Raw genomic sequence first — 16,898 nt, forward strand, 5'->3', positions numbered from 1 at the left:
AAAAATAAAAATTAGTGAGGAGCACTTAATTTTACCTTACTTTTAATAGATCTACTCGATATAAATTTGAATAAATCATGACAGTAGACTCGACGTGAATCTGAATTAGTTAGACTCTTGAACCTATGAAAACAAAAAACTTCTTAGTGAGGAGCATTTTACCATACTTTTAGTAGACCTATTTGGCATAAATCTAAATTAATTATGACCGTAGACTCGACATGAATCTGAATTAGCATTGTACGGAATGAAAGAAACTAATTAGCCAGCTAAAACTTATATGGAATTTTGTTTAAAATAAGCAACAAGAAAGTGAAAAAAATGCACGCCTTATCACGTATAAAATTTGTCCCAAAAAGGAAAAAAAGCAAAAGCTACTTTTCATATATTTGTCATCAAACGGCGGATCTAAAAATCTAATTACATATTCACGTGAACTAAGTAATTTTCGTCCAGACTAGGTATGTACCTTAGAAATCTACTAAATATGTAACTGTAAACTCAATTACTATCATGATATTAACATGAGATCGTTATAAGAACAGATAAATTTTCAAACAACGTTGATTATAATGTACCAGATCTTCGAAATAAATTTAAAAATATGAAAAACATGAAAAAAACAAAAGAATCATATCCAACCACTTTTCAGCCGCTGGAAATTAATTTTACCATTTGCTTTTTAACACATTGGAAAGTGTACACTTATATTTTACGTTACAACTAAGAAATGCCATGAATTACTTGAATGTAGCTATAAGCTATAGATAAAAATTATAAAAAAAAACATTAATCATGGGGTTAGTACAACTTTTCTTGGATTAAGGAAACCTTGTCTAGGTTATCAATATTTTCAGCTAATAACAATAATTATGTTTCAACTTCAAGTAAATTTAGATCATCATTTTTGTCTATACAATAATTATATCTCAATTTCAAGTAAATTTAGATCGTCATCTTCATCTATACAAATAATTATGTCTCAATTTCAACATGACTAAAATATTTTCCCAAAGTAATTAAGTGAATTTGCATATATGTATCTTAATATTCATATGTTTATTCAGATTCAGACGTCTTAATCTTAGTGAAAACAAATAAGACATAAGTTTGTATTGATTTTTCAAAAATATTTCTTTAATATTGCTCTGGCTTTTCTAAAATGCTATATAATGTATTGATCTCGAATTCTTTATGAAAGTAGTGCATTTTCTAGAATATGATTCAAATATGGACAACATTTTTGAAAAAATTGAACAACATAAATAGTAAATTTACCACATTTCCAGGATTAATTAACTAATTAATTACTATTAGTTGAAAAGAAAACCATGTTGGATTTACAAAATTTCTCCTGGTTTTTAAATCAATAACAACATATCAAACTCAAAAATATATATTTTTTGAAAAAGAGTATTTTCTTCACCGGCCCACCGGCCACCATATTCTGTCTCCTAGATGATTTTTTTTTTCTATATAAATAGAACAAATATGTTAACATTTTTTCACACCAATTTCTTCACTACATTTTTCTTTTATTACTACATACATTTTTTTTTCAATTTTTTTGCAAATATGGCCACAAATTCAACGTGGAGTCATCATCAAAACAAGTTATTTGAGAATGCATTGGCCATTTACGACATCGATACACCAGATCGATGGCGTAAATTGTCCAAGGCAGTTGGTGGAAAAACAGAAGAAGAAGTGAAAAATCACTATGAAAAACTTGTTGAAGATATAAAGCGTATCGAGTCTGGAAATGTTCCATTACCTAATTATAATAGTGGTCGTAATAATAAAGGCCACAATTTCATGGATGAAGAACAAAGGTAAACTAAATTATAACAATAGTCGATGTACTTTTAACATGTTGTATCAGATAATCTGACTTATTAATTTCGATTTTATGAACGATTACTTATATTTATCTTATATCATAATTACATTTTATGACACGTTCATTATATTTTTTTGACAGGCTGAAGTATTTGAAGCTCCAATGAAAGCAAGAAGAGACTATTTTATGGAACTCATAATATGCAGTAAATTAATAAATAATAATAAGAGAAGGATATAATTGATTTTGCTTTTTAAAAAAACTTTAGGTATTTAAATTTGGTTTTCATTGTATTAAATTTTCCTTTGAGCAACTATATATACATGTACGAAGTACGTTTCCAAATGTAACCTTTCTATACCGTCATCATTTATCTGCATATTTAAATTTCTCGGTGTTATAAAGAAATATTGTTAAAACATATAATGTAATGTGTTAATGTTATACGTATGGATTCCATGGGTACAAATTTTGTCCTCTTTATACACCACCAAAAAGGATTATTTTTTTAACGGTAATTAATTAATGATAATAACTTAATTGTTGCTAAATATATTTTTTTAGTGACATTTAGCACACTTTGTAAATGCCCTTAGAGCCTATAACGATATTGGATTCAATGACAATCAACTAATGCCGATAAAAACTTTAACACTTTTTGTTAATGTACATATTTTTAACTGCTAAAAATTGTTTTTATCGTATCAGTATTATCTGGACAGTGGAGGAGAATGTTCATTAGTAGTAATATTCAATAGAATGACAAATCAATTTTCTTACTAAAAAATAACAGTAGTAAAAAGTTTTTAAATTTCTTTTAGGTTTCATTAACTAACGGTATCTTAATAAAAATATTGTATTATCACTATACAGTCAAATTTTTCTATAATGGCCTCATTTGTTTGCATATTTTCTCAGTGTTATAGTGAAATGTTATTGGAATATATAATATATCATGTTACAAAAAATTAGTTCCAAGAAGAAAAACTTAAATCCATTATAATGTTACAGGAGTTGATTGTTAAAGAGATGTTAGATGAAACCACATGAAGGTAGTAACATAAGTAACAATATTGAGTTTTACGAGTCTGGTAATTGGAACGAATACAATCTAAATCCCTTAACGAGGATTCATTGAAGGGCACGACCAGTGCCATCACTCATGGTAATTTCAGCTCCAATAGCGTATACTTAAGTTGTTGCAGTTAAAAAATTCATCATAGGAATGAGGTAGGAGCAGGATCATAGTCATACTAAAGAACCTCCTTTATAAGTCTTTCGGTGAGAGCTTTTGGGAGACCCATCACGCTATCAGTCGAGCCAACCTGCCCAAATAAAAATCATTTTACAAAATATGGTATTAATATTATGCAGAATTTTCGAAATCAAATGAACTTTAATAAGTACTAAAAGTTTCTTACAGTGGTTGGCAACCAAGTCACAAGCATTTAGTGCTTGGTAAAATCAAGTAAGAAAGGTGACATGGTCTAAAAGACTAGATTTTTATGGAAAAAAGATTCTAAAAGGTACATTTTTTATGGTACATTGTATACAAAGGACAAGTTCCTTTCATGATTAATGCAAAACACTTTTTAATATCTTTTATGTGTTGCTTAGAGCCGTCAAAATGGGTTTAACTCATGGAACCGGCCCAACCCAACCTGTTATTGAGGTAGGGTTGGGATAAGATTTTTCAAACTCATTTAAAACTAGGGCTTTTAAGCCCAACCCATGTAAGCCCTTGGCCTTTGAAGCTTGATCGGGGTCGGTCCATGGGCCAAAACTATTTATTTAAGTGTAACTTACAACAATCTCACTAGTATATGAGTTACTTAAATGCACGCTATGTTGTAATATTATGAATTTTACCAGATTTTGGTGCGTCGAGATACATGAATCTCGGGATACATGGACTCAAAATTAGGTTAATTTGTTCTAGATACACTTTATCCAAGTGGATTCGCATGTATCTAGGATACATCGACAAATCCCGTGCCATCGCCTCCCTCCTATCTCACTTGCCACTCTCTTATCTCGCTCGCGTATCTGGGATGTATCACATTAGATACATGTATCTCGCATATCTAGTATCCTAGATACATGCTAATTACATTAGATTTTTTACTAGTGTTATTGAAACAACACTATTGTTTATCATATTTGATTTGAAAATCTTCTCATTTTCTTGATGTTATAGAATTTAAAGACTGAAAAGAAAAAAATAAGAAAAAAAGAAGGGCTAGCCCGCCCTCGGCCCTTCTAGGGTTGGGTTGAGCATTTTCAAGCCCTTCCAAATGAAGGGCCGGCTCACCCTACCCCTTTAAATTTCTTGGCCCGCGAGGCTTGGGCCGGGTGAGGCTGGGCCGGCCCTTTTTGACTACTCTAGTGTTGCTAGACACTTCTCGCTCAATCATGCCTTACCAAAAAAACACCCTTAGAATCTCCTAAGCGGTTTTTCCATAGGCCTAATGAGCATATCAGTTTCTTCCTTGACATGAATCAGGGCAAGAATTCATTTGTATTTGCATTGGGGTTGAAAATGCACGATCTGGGAATCCTGGCTTAGATAAAAAATCAGTTTAAGTTCTTTCGTTTGATTAGGGAATTCCAAAGATATTTTGTCCCATCATTTTATATTTATTACATTGGCATCAACGGCTTCATAAAAGTTTAGGTCTCTATAAGGACAAAGGATCAAACAAACAAATGCTAACACCATCACGACTATGATTTAAGTTGGCTGATATTAGAGCGTAAGGTGGTAGTGTAACACTTACCACTTCCTTGATATAAGGCAAAACGAGAGGATGTTCAATTATCAAGCCACCAGCTGCATAAAGAACTGTCCCTTCCTCGATCTGATCAAGAAAAAAAAAAGATTGTAAGACAACAGCTACAGCATCCATCATTTGATATGATCAATAACTAACAATTCAGATAAAACTTATACCAGTTTATCTATGACTTCATCTGGTATGTCGTGGAAATAAATCTGCAACCAAAAGAAATGTTATCACTCTTCCTAGACGGGTGAAAATAAATCAAAAGCGATTAGGCTGAATATCTCAAGTAGTTAATGTACACATTTAGATGTAATAATCTTGAGAACCTAGGAACGTGGTAATTGTTGAATATGTGGGAAAGAGAAATTTATAGAGTGTCATCAATATTTCAACATCATTTCAGCAGTTACAATATTTTCCTCATACCACAAATCCAAATACGTAGTTCCAATCAGGCCCAACTTCAACTAACTTCAACTTTCCACCAACTCATCACTGTAAACTTTTTAATTGAATGGCTATTGGGAATTGGAACCTTGTGAGGTATCCAATAAGCCTATCCCAATGCGTAGAAGTCATTCATCACTGCTGAACTTTTTAGACTCTTATTTATCAAAATTTAGAATAAGAGGTACGCATTGCAACAATTTGAGATTGGAAGTAGACGCAAACCCTTGAAAAAACAAAAAACTAAAAAGCCATGTAGACCTATCTGATAACTGAAAATGAGAGAAATCAACAGAGGTACCTCGACTTTGTCCCACTCTCCTCTTCTGCTTCCTGTTGCCAGGTTTGTGACAAGAACAGAACTCACGGTTGCCGCATGTCCATTGGCGTAATCTGCAAGTTGACAGTGTAAGACAAGCAGAACTATAAAACTAATACAGTAAGGAATCGATTAAAGCAATGGTAAACCTTTCATGAACTGCCGTGCTTCTGCTTCACTGGATGGTTTTTCCCTGACCACACCTTCATAGACCACCACCTCCAGATCATTTCAAGTTAGGATAAGATCATTAACATAGAAAAGCACATACATTAATAAACGGCAGAAAACAGAGAACGATTGGACAGGCAGAAAAAGTTCCCAAACATGTGAACTAGAATGTCACATCACCACTCACCAGAATTCTTGTGGAAAGATGATGCACCTAATCAAGTGGCAAACTATTTTGAGAGGCGAAAGCACAAAACCGATGGGTGATTGGTAGAGGTGCTGAGACTACATATCTAAACACCAATCAGACCTTCCTTTTTATCTAATGATGGTGGTGCTTGGCCAGCTTGTGTGCGCCTCAACTATTCCACCGAATACTTGCTATCTCCCACCAGCACAGGTAATGGATAAATCTACCCACCAAGGGTTAGGAAGATACGAAGAAATCACCTAGTATTTTTTCCTCCGTTGGGATTGGGGTTGGGATTTGAACATGATACCTCATGGTTCTCGCCACTTCATTGACCCTTGAGAGCTCTACACTAATCAAATCTTGACAATGGACTTTGAAGGAAGATGGTATCTTCTCAGTCAAATATTGCTATCAATTCATGCAAAAGGAATGCAGGATCGTATAATGTAGATTAGCTCTTTGGAAAGACACCACTTTATGCTCAAAAGAAGATGAGACAGGTGTTATATTTGAACCAAACACCTCAAGTAAAGTAGTAAATTTTAGCTTGGGGAAAAAACGAAAGAAAACAAAGATAATGTACTAGTGAAAACATTATAGTAAGTCAATAACGGATATTTAACCATAAATGATGAGAAGAATAGAAATTAAGTATACTTGATCACAGGTAATTAGAAGTGTTGGCCCGGCATCCCCTTCAGATTCACCAATGGAAACCCTTGGTATGATGGCTTCGGCCTGATTATAGTTCCAGCAATTCAGGTTAATGCCAATTATAATGTATGCTTTGAGACTATATAGCAAAGTTCAATAAATGCAAAGAATTTATCATGTGAAAAAAGAAAACAAGTGTGAAATTATGCCTGCTTGTGGACATCAGAATTCACAATCATCCTCCAATTTACCAACAAGAAATCAAATCATTTTGAAAGAAGAAAAGCACTCTCGGGAAAAGCACAGTACAAAGCATAAAAGCAAGAAAACAATATAAGAAAAGAAAAGCAACACAACTTTATCATCATTCAAAAGCACTGGCAGAAATAGCATATTGTAGGTTTCATTTCATCAAATAGAATATAGAAAAATAACTTTTGGAGGGGAGATAGAAAAGGCAAAAGAGGCAAGACATACTGTGTCAGCTGCAACCAAAATTGTTGGATTGACATCCTTCTCAAGGTTTTCAATTTTTCGAAATTTTGATATGATAGCATCGGCCTGACACGCAATGCAGTTACATGGAATCAGATAAGCATTTCAAAACAAGGGCTTCAATTATACTATGAGGCAGGCTGAAGAACTCAACTAGACGAGAATAGAACAACCTAACTTCCAAATTTTATTTTTCAACACAACTTCAAAATTTTATTTTTTCGAGTTTCAACCAAATATTTGTCCAAAAGCTAGCTAAATGATTTTCCATAAAATCTGATACACTATCACAACAAGATATGTAATAGAGCACTTATACAAATAACATCAACACCAAAATTAAGATAACAGTTGAAATCACTAAAAGATACTCTAAAAGAAAAGCATCACAAATTGCATACAGTGATTCATGAATCAAAAACGAATGCCACAAACAAGAAAAAATCACAATGGTGTCATGTATAACAGTATAAGAAAAATGATTGAACCCACAGCAATTTCAAAGCAGTAAATGATTTCAAAAATATGTTCAGACTTCAGAGATATGTGGACTAGCACAAGCTCTTAAGAAAACAAACCTTTGCCTCAGCAAGAGCCATAACTAAATCTTCGGGCTTTTCTTTCCGGATAGCTTTCTCATCTATATCTGCAGACTATATTACAAGAACGTGTTATATGAATCTAGTTGGGGTTGCTATATGAATCTTTTGTTATCTAACATTCAGTGAATGCACCAAACATGATATGTGTCGTTTATATAGAGTTGTAGCACCTAACAATAATAACAAGAAGCACCCAAGTCCCAAGGGTGTGTTTCTCTCGTCTATTTGAGACTTGCCGGTGATGGTCAGTGGTTGTCTCGCATTTGGCATTGGTTCAATTAATATATCATAATAACTAATTGTTGCTTTAGTTCGACGATGGAATTATGTTGTTAAATTTGCATCACTTATTCTTCTATGTACAATAGCTGACACTTGCTTTTGCAATTAAGTCTATAATTACACCTAATCTGTTGAGTTCTGGTGCAATTGTCGAAACTCAGATCAACTTCATGTCCTAATTAGTGATGTTTAAGTAGCTCCTTAATGTGTTACTTGTGCGTATTGTACATGTTCTTGCATTTTTAATCTACTAAATCAAACATCTATTATTAAATGTATATGTACATTATGGATCTTCATAATACGATTTAAGCTCAGTGACACCAACTCATTATCACTTAACAATATTGCTACTAATTAACAAGTATCTGAATCTCAATCTATTACTTCACCATATGTCAATTAGAATGACTTTGTGCAGGAACTTATTCAATCATACATATACCAAACAACAACTAATTGATAAGTAATTAGATATTTACCATGGTTGTGAACTCGTATCCCATGTCGCCTAAAATCTTTTTCCGAGCAGTAGAGGATGAACCCAAAATTAGCTGAAAAACAAAAAACGAGCTAAACGATTTCAGTAATTGAACTGAGAAAGTAGTAAATTCAATTCACTATAAGTACGATAAGAATATTTTCCATAATAGGAAAGAATTACCTTAAACTGAGGAGCATTGGCTTCCATTTTTCGCCGGAGAGTGAACGGATTAACGGCGGAGTCCGATTGGAGGGAATTTTACAGAAGGAAATGTTACTATTTGAAACGGGTCAATTGCCCTAACCCGTTTTTTACAACTTACCAGAGAAGAAGATAAAAAATAGAGGAACTTTGCATATACCCACTCAAAAATAGCCTAATTATTCTCTATAGCTATAGTTTGATAATTATAATTGTAACTACATGTTATAGGGAGGAGAGAGGCGAGCGAGGTTGGGAGAGAGAGGAGAGAGGGCAGAGAGTGGCAGAAAGGTGAATTGTATATGTATATCGGTTAGATAATTGTATATTATACATATGTATTTGTATATTTGGCAAGCGAGATTGGGAGAGGGAGGAGAGAGACGAGCGAGATTGGAAGAGGGAGAAGAGAGGCGAGCGAGAGAGGATAGAGAGGTGAATTGTATATATATATATCGGTTAGATAGTTGTATATTATAATTTATACATATGCATTTGTATATATGGCAAGCGAGATTGGGAGAGGGAGGAGAGAGGCGAGCGAGAGAGGGCAATAATTTGTATAATTCGCGTGTTTTTGTATAATTGAGTAGTATAAAGTCTGGATTATACAAATATGACAAAACTTGAAATAACAAAGTGATACTACATAAACATATAAACTTTAAATAGTTATACAAACTATATTATACAAATTACATTATATAAATTAATTATACAAAATCCGAAAACTACATATTTATACAAACTTTAAAAGGTTATTCACAAAAAAACTGAATGTATATGGTGACAAACTGAAAAACCAAAGAAAATCATTGTCATATACAAATATAAACCATCGTATATAAATATAAATCAAAAGAACAATTGTTAGTTACGAATTATACAAATGTGGCGAATTATATAAATGTGGCTAGTTATACAACTCGAAGTCTGTCCACGTAATTAAAAGTTAATGTTAGTCGCGAGAGATAATTATAGCAAACTATAGCTATGATGAGTAATTAAGTAGTATAAGTTTGTTTAATCACGTAATTTTCTCTTTAAATTTTATGTAATTCTAATTTTACCTGCCACTAATTTTCTTAAATACTAATCATATTTTATATCTTTCTTAATTAGATATAGCATAAATAAGTTTCATTGGCTATTTAAGTATATGAATCATTCTGAATGAATTTTTTTATTGAAAAAAGTAATAGTACCTATATTAATAATCGAAATGTTGATATTTTTGCAAGAAAAAGAATGACCATCCAAATAATTCACATGTATTATTATAAATTTAATTACTTCATCTTCAGATTAAAGAAAAGACGTTCTTTATTTCCTCGTAGAAGTAAAGTAAATAATTTATAATATCTCTTAAAATAAAACAAGTCTATATATGGTCAACTCTTATTGCTGTCTAATAATAAATATTAATTAGTTGTTTATATTTGACTCTTAGAAGTTAATCTAGCTTGTGATTAATGCTTGTTAGTATTAAGACTATATAAAAATAAATTCATTTTAAGAATCAAATTTTATATTATAGTATCATATTTTTTTTATAGTACAATCATATTTTGATATAATTAATCCGAGCAAACGATATTGTTATAGATACACTATTAAATAATATTCTATTTTTTTATTATTTTTTGGTTTCTAGATATATTAAATGTCAACCTTTCACTTTGGTTGATTTGATATTAAAAAAGTAATTAAAAAAAGGACAACTTTTCTTTAAAAAAGAAACCTCTAAACCACATGTTTTCTTCAATTGCAAATGTTTCAAAGATAAAAATTCAGCTTTTTAACAACTTTTCTTTTTCTTCTTCCAAATAATAAAATAATATGTTACTATGTTAGACGTTTCAAAATATTGAAATATTTCATTTTGCGGAGATTCAAACTTTTTTTTTCAATAATCGTTCATATATTTAAATATTATACAGTTCAATTTCTCTATAAATTGTTGTTCTGACTATACATATTTTTGCTATAGTGACTGGTTATTATGTAACAATATTTGATATTTGATAACAAAAAAGATGTTAAAGTCTAATTTATGTCAAAATATTAAACTTAATCACATTTTATATATGAAGAAAACTCTTATAATGATAAAAACATATATTCAGATAATATTCTTTTTTATAGAGCTAGTGTATTAAAGAGACTCAAAATTTCTAGATAAGTAAGCTTAGAGATTCTAATTCTATAAAAATGGTAAAATTATTATTGTATTACCAAAAATGAAGAAGGTGTTATAAGGAGATAATTTATTTATTTATTTAAAAAGTGTATTGTTATAAAGATGGTAGGTCAAAAATATTATAGAATAGTTAACATATAGCATAAACAATCGATCTCAGAAAGAATTCAATTATAACGAGTACAAAATATTTGATAGTACCATAATACTCTATTTGTACAACCTGACGATATGGAAATTACTATGTCATTAAATTCAACAATATTAATGTGACAAAATCAGCATGTTGTGGAAATGTACGACATAATCCATTTTTATTTTATTAATATTATTAAAATTAATTAGGTGACAGATGTCATGCTCAAATATTTCATCCCCTCTGTCCATAGGAAGCAAAAAAATAAAAAAATAATACTAATAATAGCCCTACAATGTATAATATAAAAAATAATAATTTATATGATAATACAAACAATGAAACAAGATCTGTTCAATCACATAAATATTTTTGTTCTGTCTTTAGGAGTTAATATCTCAAAAGGTCACTCAACTTTAGAAATTTATCTAGCAAAGTCACTAAACTTTATTTGGTATCAATAAAATCACTCAACTTAGGCCTTTATATCAATAAAATCACTCAATCATTCCTTATTAAAAACAATTCACACCACAAATAAATTATTTTTCATATTATGTTCATGATTAAACTACTAAATACATGACTCAAAATTACTATTTCATTATAAAATAATAAAAATTCAAAATAAAAGATAAATTTATCAAACTTTGAACCTAAAATTCTCCAAACTAGCGTCATGATACATGGAACCTCACTTTTATTTTAATTTTTTTAAAAATGAAAAAAGAGATTCACACAAGAAATTTATTAAACCATCACAACAAGTGTGGTTACCGTCAAATGAAGCAATAGTAATTAATCAAATGAAATTAATAAATTATCGAAATTGATTAAACTACTAGAGCAAGTTTGACAGTCGACATCGCAATGAAGCAGTAGTAATCTACCAAATAAAATTGATAAAATTATCTTTTATTATTTTATTTTATAATATATAATAAAGTAGTAATTTTAAGCTATTTATTTCTTATTTTAATTGTGATCATATATTTAAAAAAAATATTTATTTTTTTAATGATAAATTTGATTGAGTGATTTTATTGATATAAATGCCTAAGTTGAGTGATTTTATTGATACAAAGGTTTAAATTGAGTGATTTTATTGATATAAAATTAAGTTTAGTCACTTTACTGGATAAATTCTTAAAATTGAGTGACCTTTTGAAATATTAACTCTATCTTTAGCCCATTTTATTCATTACATATATAAAAGATTATGACATTGTAGGCTCATCGTTGGCATAACGTAATATTTTCTCTTTTATCTGATTTTGGGTACTTTATAAAATTTTTGATTTCCTTACGTATTGATTCAATTAATTTAGATTTATACCTGTATTAAAAAGGATTTTTTATTTCAAAATTTAAATGTTTGAATTTCAAGTAATAAATATTTATTTAATTTTACTATAATTTAAATATTACGAGTGAAAAGTAACTTACACACATCCGTCTATTCAATTCCATCAAATACCCCGAATATGGTGAGTCAAGAGTAGCTCACACCATCCACATATAGATGAAATTTGGAAGTTTGTTCGTCTATATCCACATATTATTAATTAGTATAAGATTTAAGATCAAGTTCAGAATTCGAGTTAAATTTACCTATCCTCTTTCAAACATTCATTATATAATACCTTAACTCCTCAAAAAAGTTTGAGTAGTTATTTATTTATGCGATATGATATGTAAATTTATAGGAAAGATAATGCTTCACCTTGTTACATAATAGTCTTTATTATTGAGACGGATTCAATGGACAGCACATTGGAGAAAAAACGAGTCCAGTTCTCACCTACTAAATTTTTTGAATCAAAATATGAATATCCACTATTAAAAGAGAAATGATATATTCTCAATTGAAATTCCTCCTCGATTTCTAGATCCAAATATTTTTACATAATATTAACCTCTTAATTGAATTTTCTTCTTATTTATTCCACATAAATTTTAAATTTTTTTCAAAAATTGAAATGTACATTCTCCATATAATAAAATTATGCAGATAATGATAAAGAAATACTAATACTAGTTTTTAAGTACTCCTTCATCTTTTTATCAGACAGATTTGAGTTTTTTGGATATAAAATAGCCTGATTTTTTTAACACGAATTTAAATTTAATCGGATTCGGAAAAAAAAAAACAAATGGATGTTGAGTTGTACAATTATAAAAGCAGAGCGTTTTTACGTGTAATGGAATCTTTCTGCTAAATTGCAATTTCCAAAAAGTCAGCTTCAGTGGTAGTAGTAGAGAGAAGAAGAAGAAGAGTGAGAGAGGTTTTAGAGCCTTTCAAACTCTTTGTTTTCTCCCAATTATTCTCTCTCTTTTTCACCGCCGCCATGAACGGAGCCACCGGAGCGCAAGTCAACACCGCGGACGGCGGTGGTGGTGGTGGTGATCCAGTCGGAGTTCAGATCCAGCAGAGTCGGAGGTTGCCGGATTTCCTTCAGAGTGTAAACTTAAAGTACGTTAAACTGGGTTACCATTACTTGATCTCTCATTTGTTGACTCTATGTTTGATTCCTGTAATGGCTGTGATTTTAGTTGAAGTTTCACAAATGAATCCTGATGATATTCGTCAATTATGGCTACATTTGCAGTATAATCTAGTCTCTGTTATTATTTGTTCCGCCGTTTTGGTTTTTGGATCCACAGTTTACATCATGACTCGGCCGAGGCCGGTTTATTTGGTTGATTACTCTTGTTATAAAGCTCCTGAGCATCTCAAGGCTCCGTATGAACGGTTCATGCAGCATTCACGGCTCACCGGTGATTTTGATGAGTCGTCGCTTGAGTTTCAGAGGAAGATTCTGGAACGTTCTGGCCTCGGGGACGAAACTTATGTCCCTGAGGCTATGCATCAGCTTCCTCCGCAGCCTTCTATGCAGGCTGCGAGGGAAGAGGCTGAGCAAGTTATGTTTGGTGCACTGGACAAATTGTTTGCTAATACCTCTGTGAAACCTAAGAAAATAGGTGTGCTTGTTGTGAATTGTAGTTTGTTCAATCCGACTCCATCGCTTTCAGCTATGATTGTGAACAAGTATAAGTTGAGAGGTAATATAAGGAGTTTTAATCTGGGAGGTATGGGTTGTAGTGCTGGTGTAATTGCCGTTGATCTTGCCAAGGACATGTTGCAAGTGCACAGAAATACCTATGCTGTTGTTGTTAGTACTGAGAATATTACTCAGAACTGGTATTTTGGGAATAAGAAGTCCATGTTGATACCAAATTGTTTGTTTAGAGTCGGAGGTTCTGCTGTTCTGCTGTCTAATAAGTCTATGGATAGAAGAAGGGCGAAATATAAGCTTGTTCATGCTGTTAGGACACATCGTGGGGCTGATGATAAGGCATTTCGTTGTGTTTACCAAGAACAAGATGATGCTGGGAAAACTGGGGTTTCTTTGTCAAAAGATCTCATGGCAATCGCTGGGGGAGCGCTTAAGACGAATATTACTACATTGGGTCCTCTTGTTCTACCCATCAGTGAGCAGCTTCTGTTCTTTGGTTCTCTGATAATCAAGAAAATATTTAATAAGCATATCAAGCCTTACATTCCAGATTTCAAGTTGGCCTTTGATCATTTCTGCATACACGCTGGTGGAAGGGCTGTTATTGACGAGCTGGAAAAGAATTTACAGCTGACACAGGTTCACGTTGAGGCATCTCGAATGACACTGCACCGCTTTGGAAATACTTCATCCAGCTCGATCTGGTATGAATTGGCGTATATAGAGGCCAAAGGAAGAATGAAGAAAGGTAACAAAGTTTGGCAGATTGCATTTGGAAGTGGCTTTAAATGTAATAGTGCTGTTTGGCAGGCACTACGAAATGTAAAGCCTTCTCCCGATGGTCCCTGGGAGGATTGTATCGACAGGTATCCTGTAAAAGTAGTCTCATAACACTGGAAATCATGATTAGGAAAGTTCAAGGTTATCTGTAGCTGCTTCAGTGTCCAACAGCGTCTTAAATTATATGTACTTCATGGTGCCTCTTCTCTTGAAGCTGAGTGATGCTCTACTTCGATTCATGAATCAAGTATCATTTTTCCTTTTCTTAGTTTAGAGCCTTATGCTAATTTGTGTTGTACCATTTCAATCTATTACTTGTATGACTTCATATCTGTAGCAATTCCTATTTTATTGTAGTTATCTTCCTGATAAACATCTATTCATGACTGAACTTATGAGTAGTGGATTCAAGTTACTAACACGCACTGTTATTTCTCACTGTTAGTGAAATGATTCCATAAATGGCATGTTCATCGTTTTCTATTTGTTTATCTATATTATATACTTGATCATCCCCAAGAGTTCAGTCCAGTTAGTCCTAAGAGAGAATCCTGTTTATCTATTGCTGGCCTTGGTGAGACATAAGGTTTGTGATTAACATGACAATGTAGTGCTAACGATTTCTCAGTATTGCCTGGTTCTGGAAGTTGTGTTAGTAATACTGTCAACCTGCTCTGGTGTAATTAAGCTAGATGGTCTGTATTTGGACTGCCAGTGACTGCGTATTTAGAACATCTCGCGTAAAAATGTACCTGTCAACCTGTTCGTTTGTTGTCCAGTATAGTCGGGCATGGAGAACCACATTTGGCTGCAAAGATGTTGTTTCAAATCTGCATATGAAAAGATTTGACTATGAAATGCACTAGGCAGGGGATGTCTGTGTAATGTGTGGATGGATTGTAACCATTGTTGTAAAGTTGAGATTCCTTGCTTAATGATGCAGCAACAGACACAAGTTGATTCATCCAAGTTCCTTTGTGTGAAGGAAACCTTCTATCTTATTTCCCGAGAAGTTTCTCGGTTGGCGCATTTGATATATATATATCATTACAGAGTACTTGCTTTCAATTTATAGTAAGAAGAAATGTTGATGGATTAGATTTATGATGTATTATGATTACGAAAGCTTGTATTTGGCATTAACTTGAGGAAATTGTCCTCGATTTCTTCATTGGATACTTGTTTTCTCTCACCAACACACGTATTGAGTAACTATTACCATCAAAACAAAGACAGATGAAAAGAAATCATACTCTTGTTGTTTTCACTCACTTCAATGTGAATAGAATATAATAGCATGAGTAACTCTTAGCTCACCCTCCTTTAATTTCTGTGGTTGATGTTATAGAAAAATGTGCCAGGCCCAAAATTGACTTTCTGTTTCTTTCAAGGACAGAAAAATCTCAGTTAAATATTTGGCTGTTCAATTCTGGTAGGAATATCAGCAAAAGTTATGTCCTGCGCCTTTAAAGAACTTATATCCCGTTAGACATGAGTTCAATTTCGATGGGCAAAAATTAAAGACCAGTCTATTTTAAAGGTAAACCATGCAATTAAATCATTCAAATGATTGGAATAAATGAATCAAGAATGATAATTTTAACAGCAACCAACCTTCACTAAAGCAAAGCTTTAATTTTTCATTACCTAAACTTAAATTCTGACGACCTAGTGCTAAGGCTATCTATGAATAAACCTTTCGCGATTTTGTAATTTGAAAAATAAGACATGTTATTTACTATGACAAATAAAAGTGACATGATAATGCAGCTATGAAAAGTTCTTTTATGCAGAGTGAAAGCATCTTGTTTTTACAGTGTAATAAATTTACATAGTATTGAACATACTTCTTTCGTAAAATTTAAATATGCACGACAAAATACTAAATATCACATATTATATAGTTAAAAAATTTAGAAGACACTGGAAAATGCAATAATCAGGACAAAGGAAAGAACTATTCTGGGCCCCTAGATAACAAATTAACAATGGTGTCACTCATAATGAGACAAAGTACCTCCATTTCAAAAAAAGTACTCCCTTCATTTCGTTTTAGTTGTCATATTACATTTTGTGAGAGGTTCAATTTGACCAAGTTTCAAATCTAAAGGTGTGTTTGATATGAAGGAAAATATTTTCCAATCTTTTCATGTTTGATTGGGTAAAATGTTTTTCAAATTAACTCATTTTCCTCAAATTTAAGGAAAATGACTTTCCTTCAAAAATTAAGGAAAACATTTTCCAAAATTCTCCTTCAAAAATATTTTCAACTTCAATTTTTTTATGTTTTATCC

General features: G+C 31.9%; 3 protein-coding genes across 5 annotated transcripts; 2 read left to right on the forward strand and 1 right to left on the reverse strand.

Moving 5' to 3' along the window:
- Positions 1-1,528: 1,528 nt before the first annotated feature.
- On the forward strand, positions 1,529-2,276 carry LOC102592407 (protein RADIALIS-like 3). Its single transcript, XM_006341882.2, has 2 exons — positions 1,529-1,832; positions 1,982-2,276. Exons 1-2 carry the CDS (start codon positions 1,576-1,578, stop codon positions 2,004-2,006), a joined length of 282 nt encoding a protein of 93 aa, XP_006341944.1. The 5' UTR covers positions 1,529-1,575; the 3' UTR covers positions 2,007-2,276.
- A 524-nt stretch (positions 2,277-2,800) lies between these two features.
- On the reverse strand, positions 2,801-8,602 carry LOC102592745 (maf-like protein DDB_G0281937). Of its 3 annotated transcripts, XM_006341883.2 has the most exons (10): positions 8,451-8,602; positions 8,269-8,340; positions 7,481-7,555; positions 6,885-6,968; positions 6,411-6,491; positions 5,539-5,608; positions 5,372-5,463; positions 4,791-4,832; positions 4,618-4,698; positions 2,801-3,165 (listed from the first exon to the last, which is right to left on the reverse strand). In XM_006341883.2, exons 1-10 carry the CDS (start codon positions 8,475-8,477, stop codon positions 3,094-3,096), a joined length of 696 nt encoding a protein of 231 aa, XP_006341945.1. In that variant the 5' UTR covers positions 8,478-8,602; the 3' UTR covers positions 2,801-3,093. The 3 variants fall into 3 exon arrangements, with proteins under 3 accessions (XP_006341945.1, XP_006341946.1, XP_006341947.1); XM_006341884.2 differs by lacking the exon at positions 6,411-6,491; XM_006341885.2 differs by lacking the exon at positions 6,885-6,968 and having other exon boundaries at positions 8,451-8,601.
- Positions 8,603-12,996: 4,394 nt separating this feature from the next.
- On the forward strand, positions 12,997-15,042 carry LOC102593540 (3-ketoacyl-CoA synthase 4). The gene has a single exon (XM_006341886.2). The coding sequence runs from the start codon at positions 13,156-13,158 to the stop codon at positions 14,713-14,715; it is 1,560 nt and encodes a 519-aa protein (XP_006341948.1). The 5' UTR covers positions 12,997-13,155; the 3' UTR covers positions 14,716-15,042.
- Positions 15,043-16,898: the final 1,856 nt, after the last annotated feature.

Source organism: Solanum tuberosum, unplaced genomic scaffold (genome assembly GCF_000226075.1).
Source record: "Solanum tuberosum cultivar DM 1-3 516 R44 unplaced genomic scaffold, SolTub_3.0 scf00032, whole genome shotgun sequence".
NCBI lineage: Eukaryota > Viridiplantae > Streptophyta > Magnoliopsida > Solanales > Solanaceae > Solanum > Solanum tuberosum.

What these genes read in the sequence shown, in the direction of transcription:
- LOC102592745 (XM_006341883.2), bottom strand. Translation starts at nt 8,477, where the DNA reads ATGGAAGCCAATGCTCCTCAGTTTAAG. An exon ending in GATACGAGTTCACAACCATG is followed by an intron (nt 7,556 to 8,268) that starts GTAAATATCTAA and finishes CTTGTAATATAG; the next exon opens with TCTGCAGATATAGATGAGAA. An exon ending in TTCTAATTACCTGTGATCAA is followed by an intron (nt 5,609 to 6,410) that starts GTATACTTAATT and finishes AATGATCTGGAG; the next exon opens with GTGGTGGTCTATGAAGGTGT.
- LOC102592407 (XM_006341882.2), top strand. Translation starts at nt 1,576, where the DNA reads ATGGCCACAAATTCAACGTGGAGTCATCATCAAAACAAGTTATTTGAG. An exon ending in TTCATGGATGAAGAACAAAG is followed by an intron (nt 1,833 to 1,981) that starts GTAAACTAAATT and finishes TTTTTTTGACAG; the next exon opens with GCTGAAGTATTTGAAGCTCC.
- LOC102593540 (XM_006341886.2), top strand. Translation starts at nt 13,156, where the DNA reads ATGAACGGAGCCACCGGAGCGCAAGTCAACACCGCGGACGGCGGTGGT.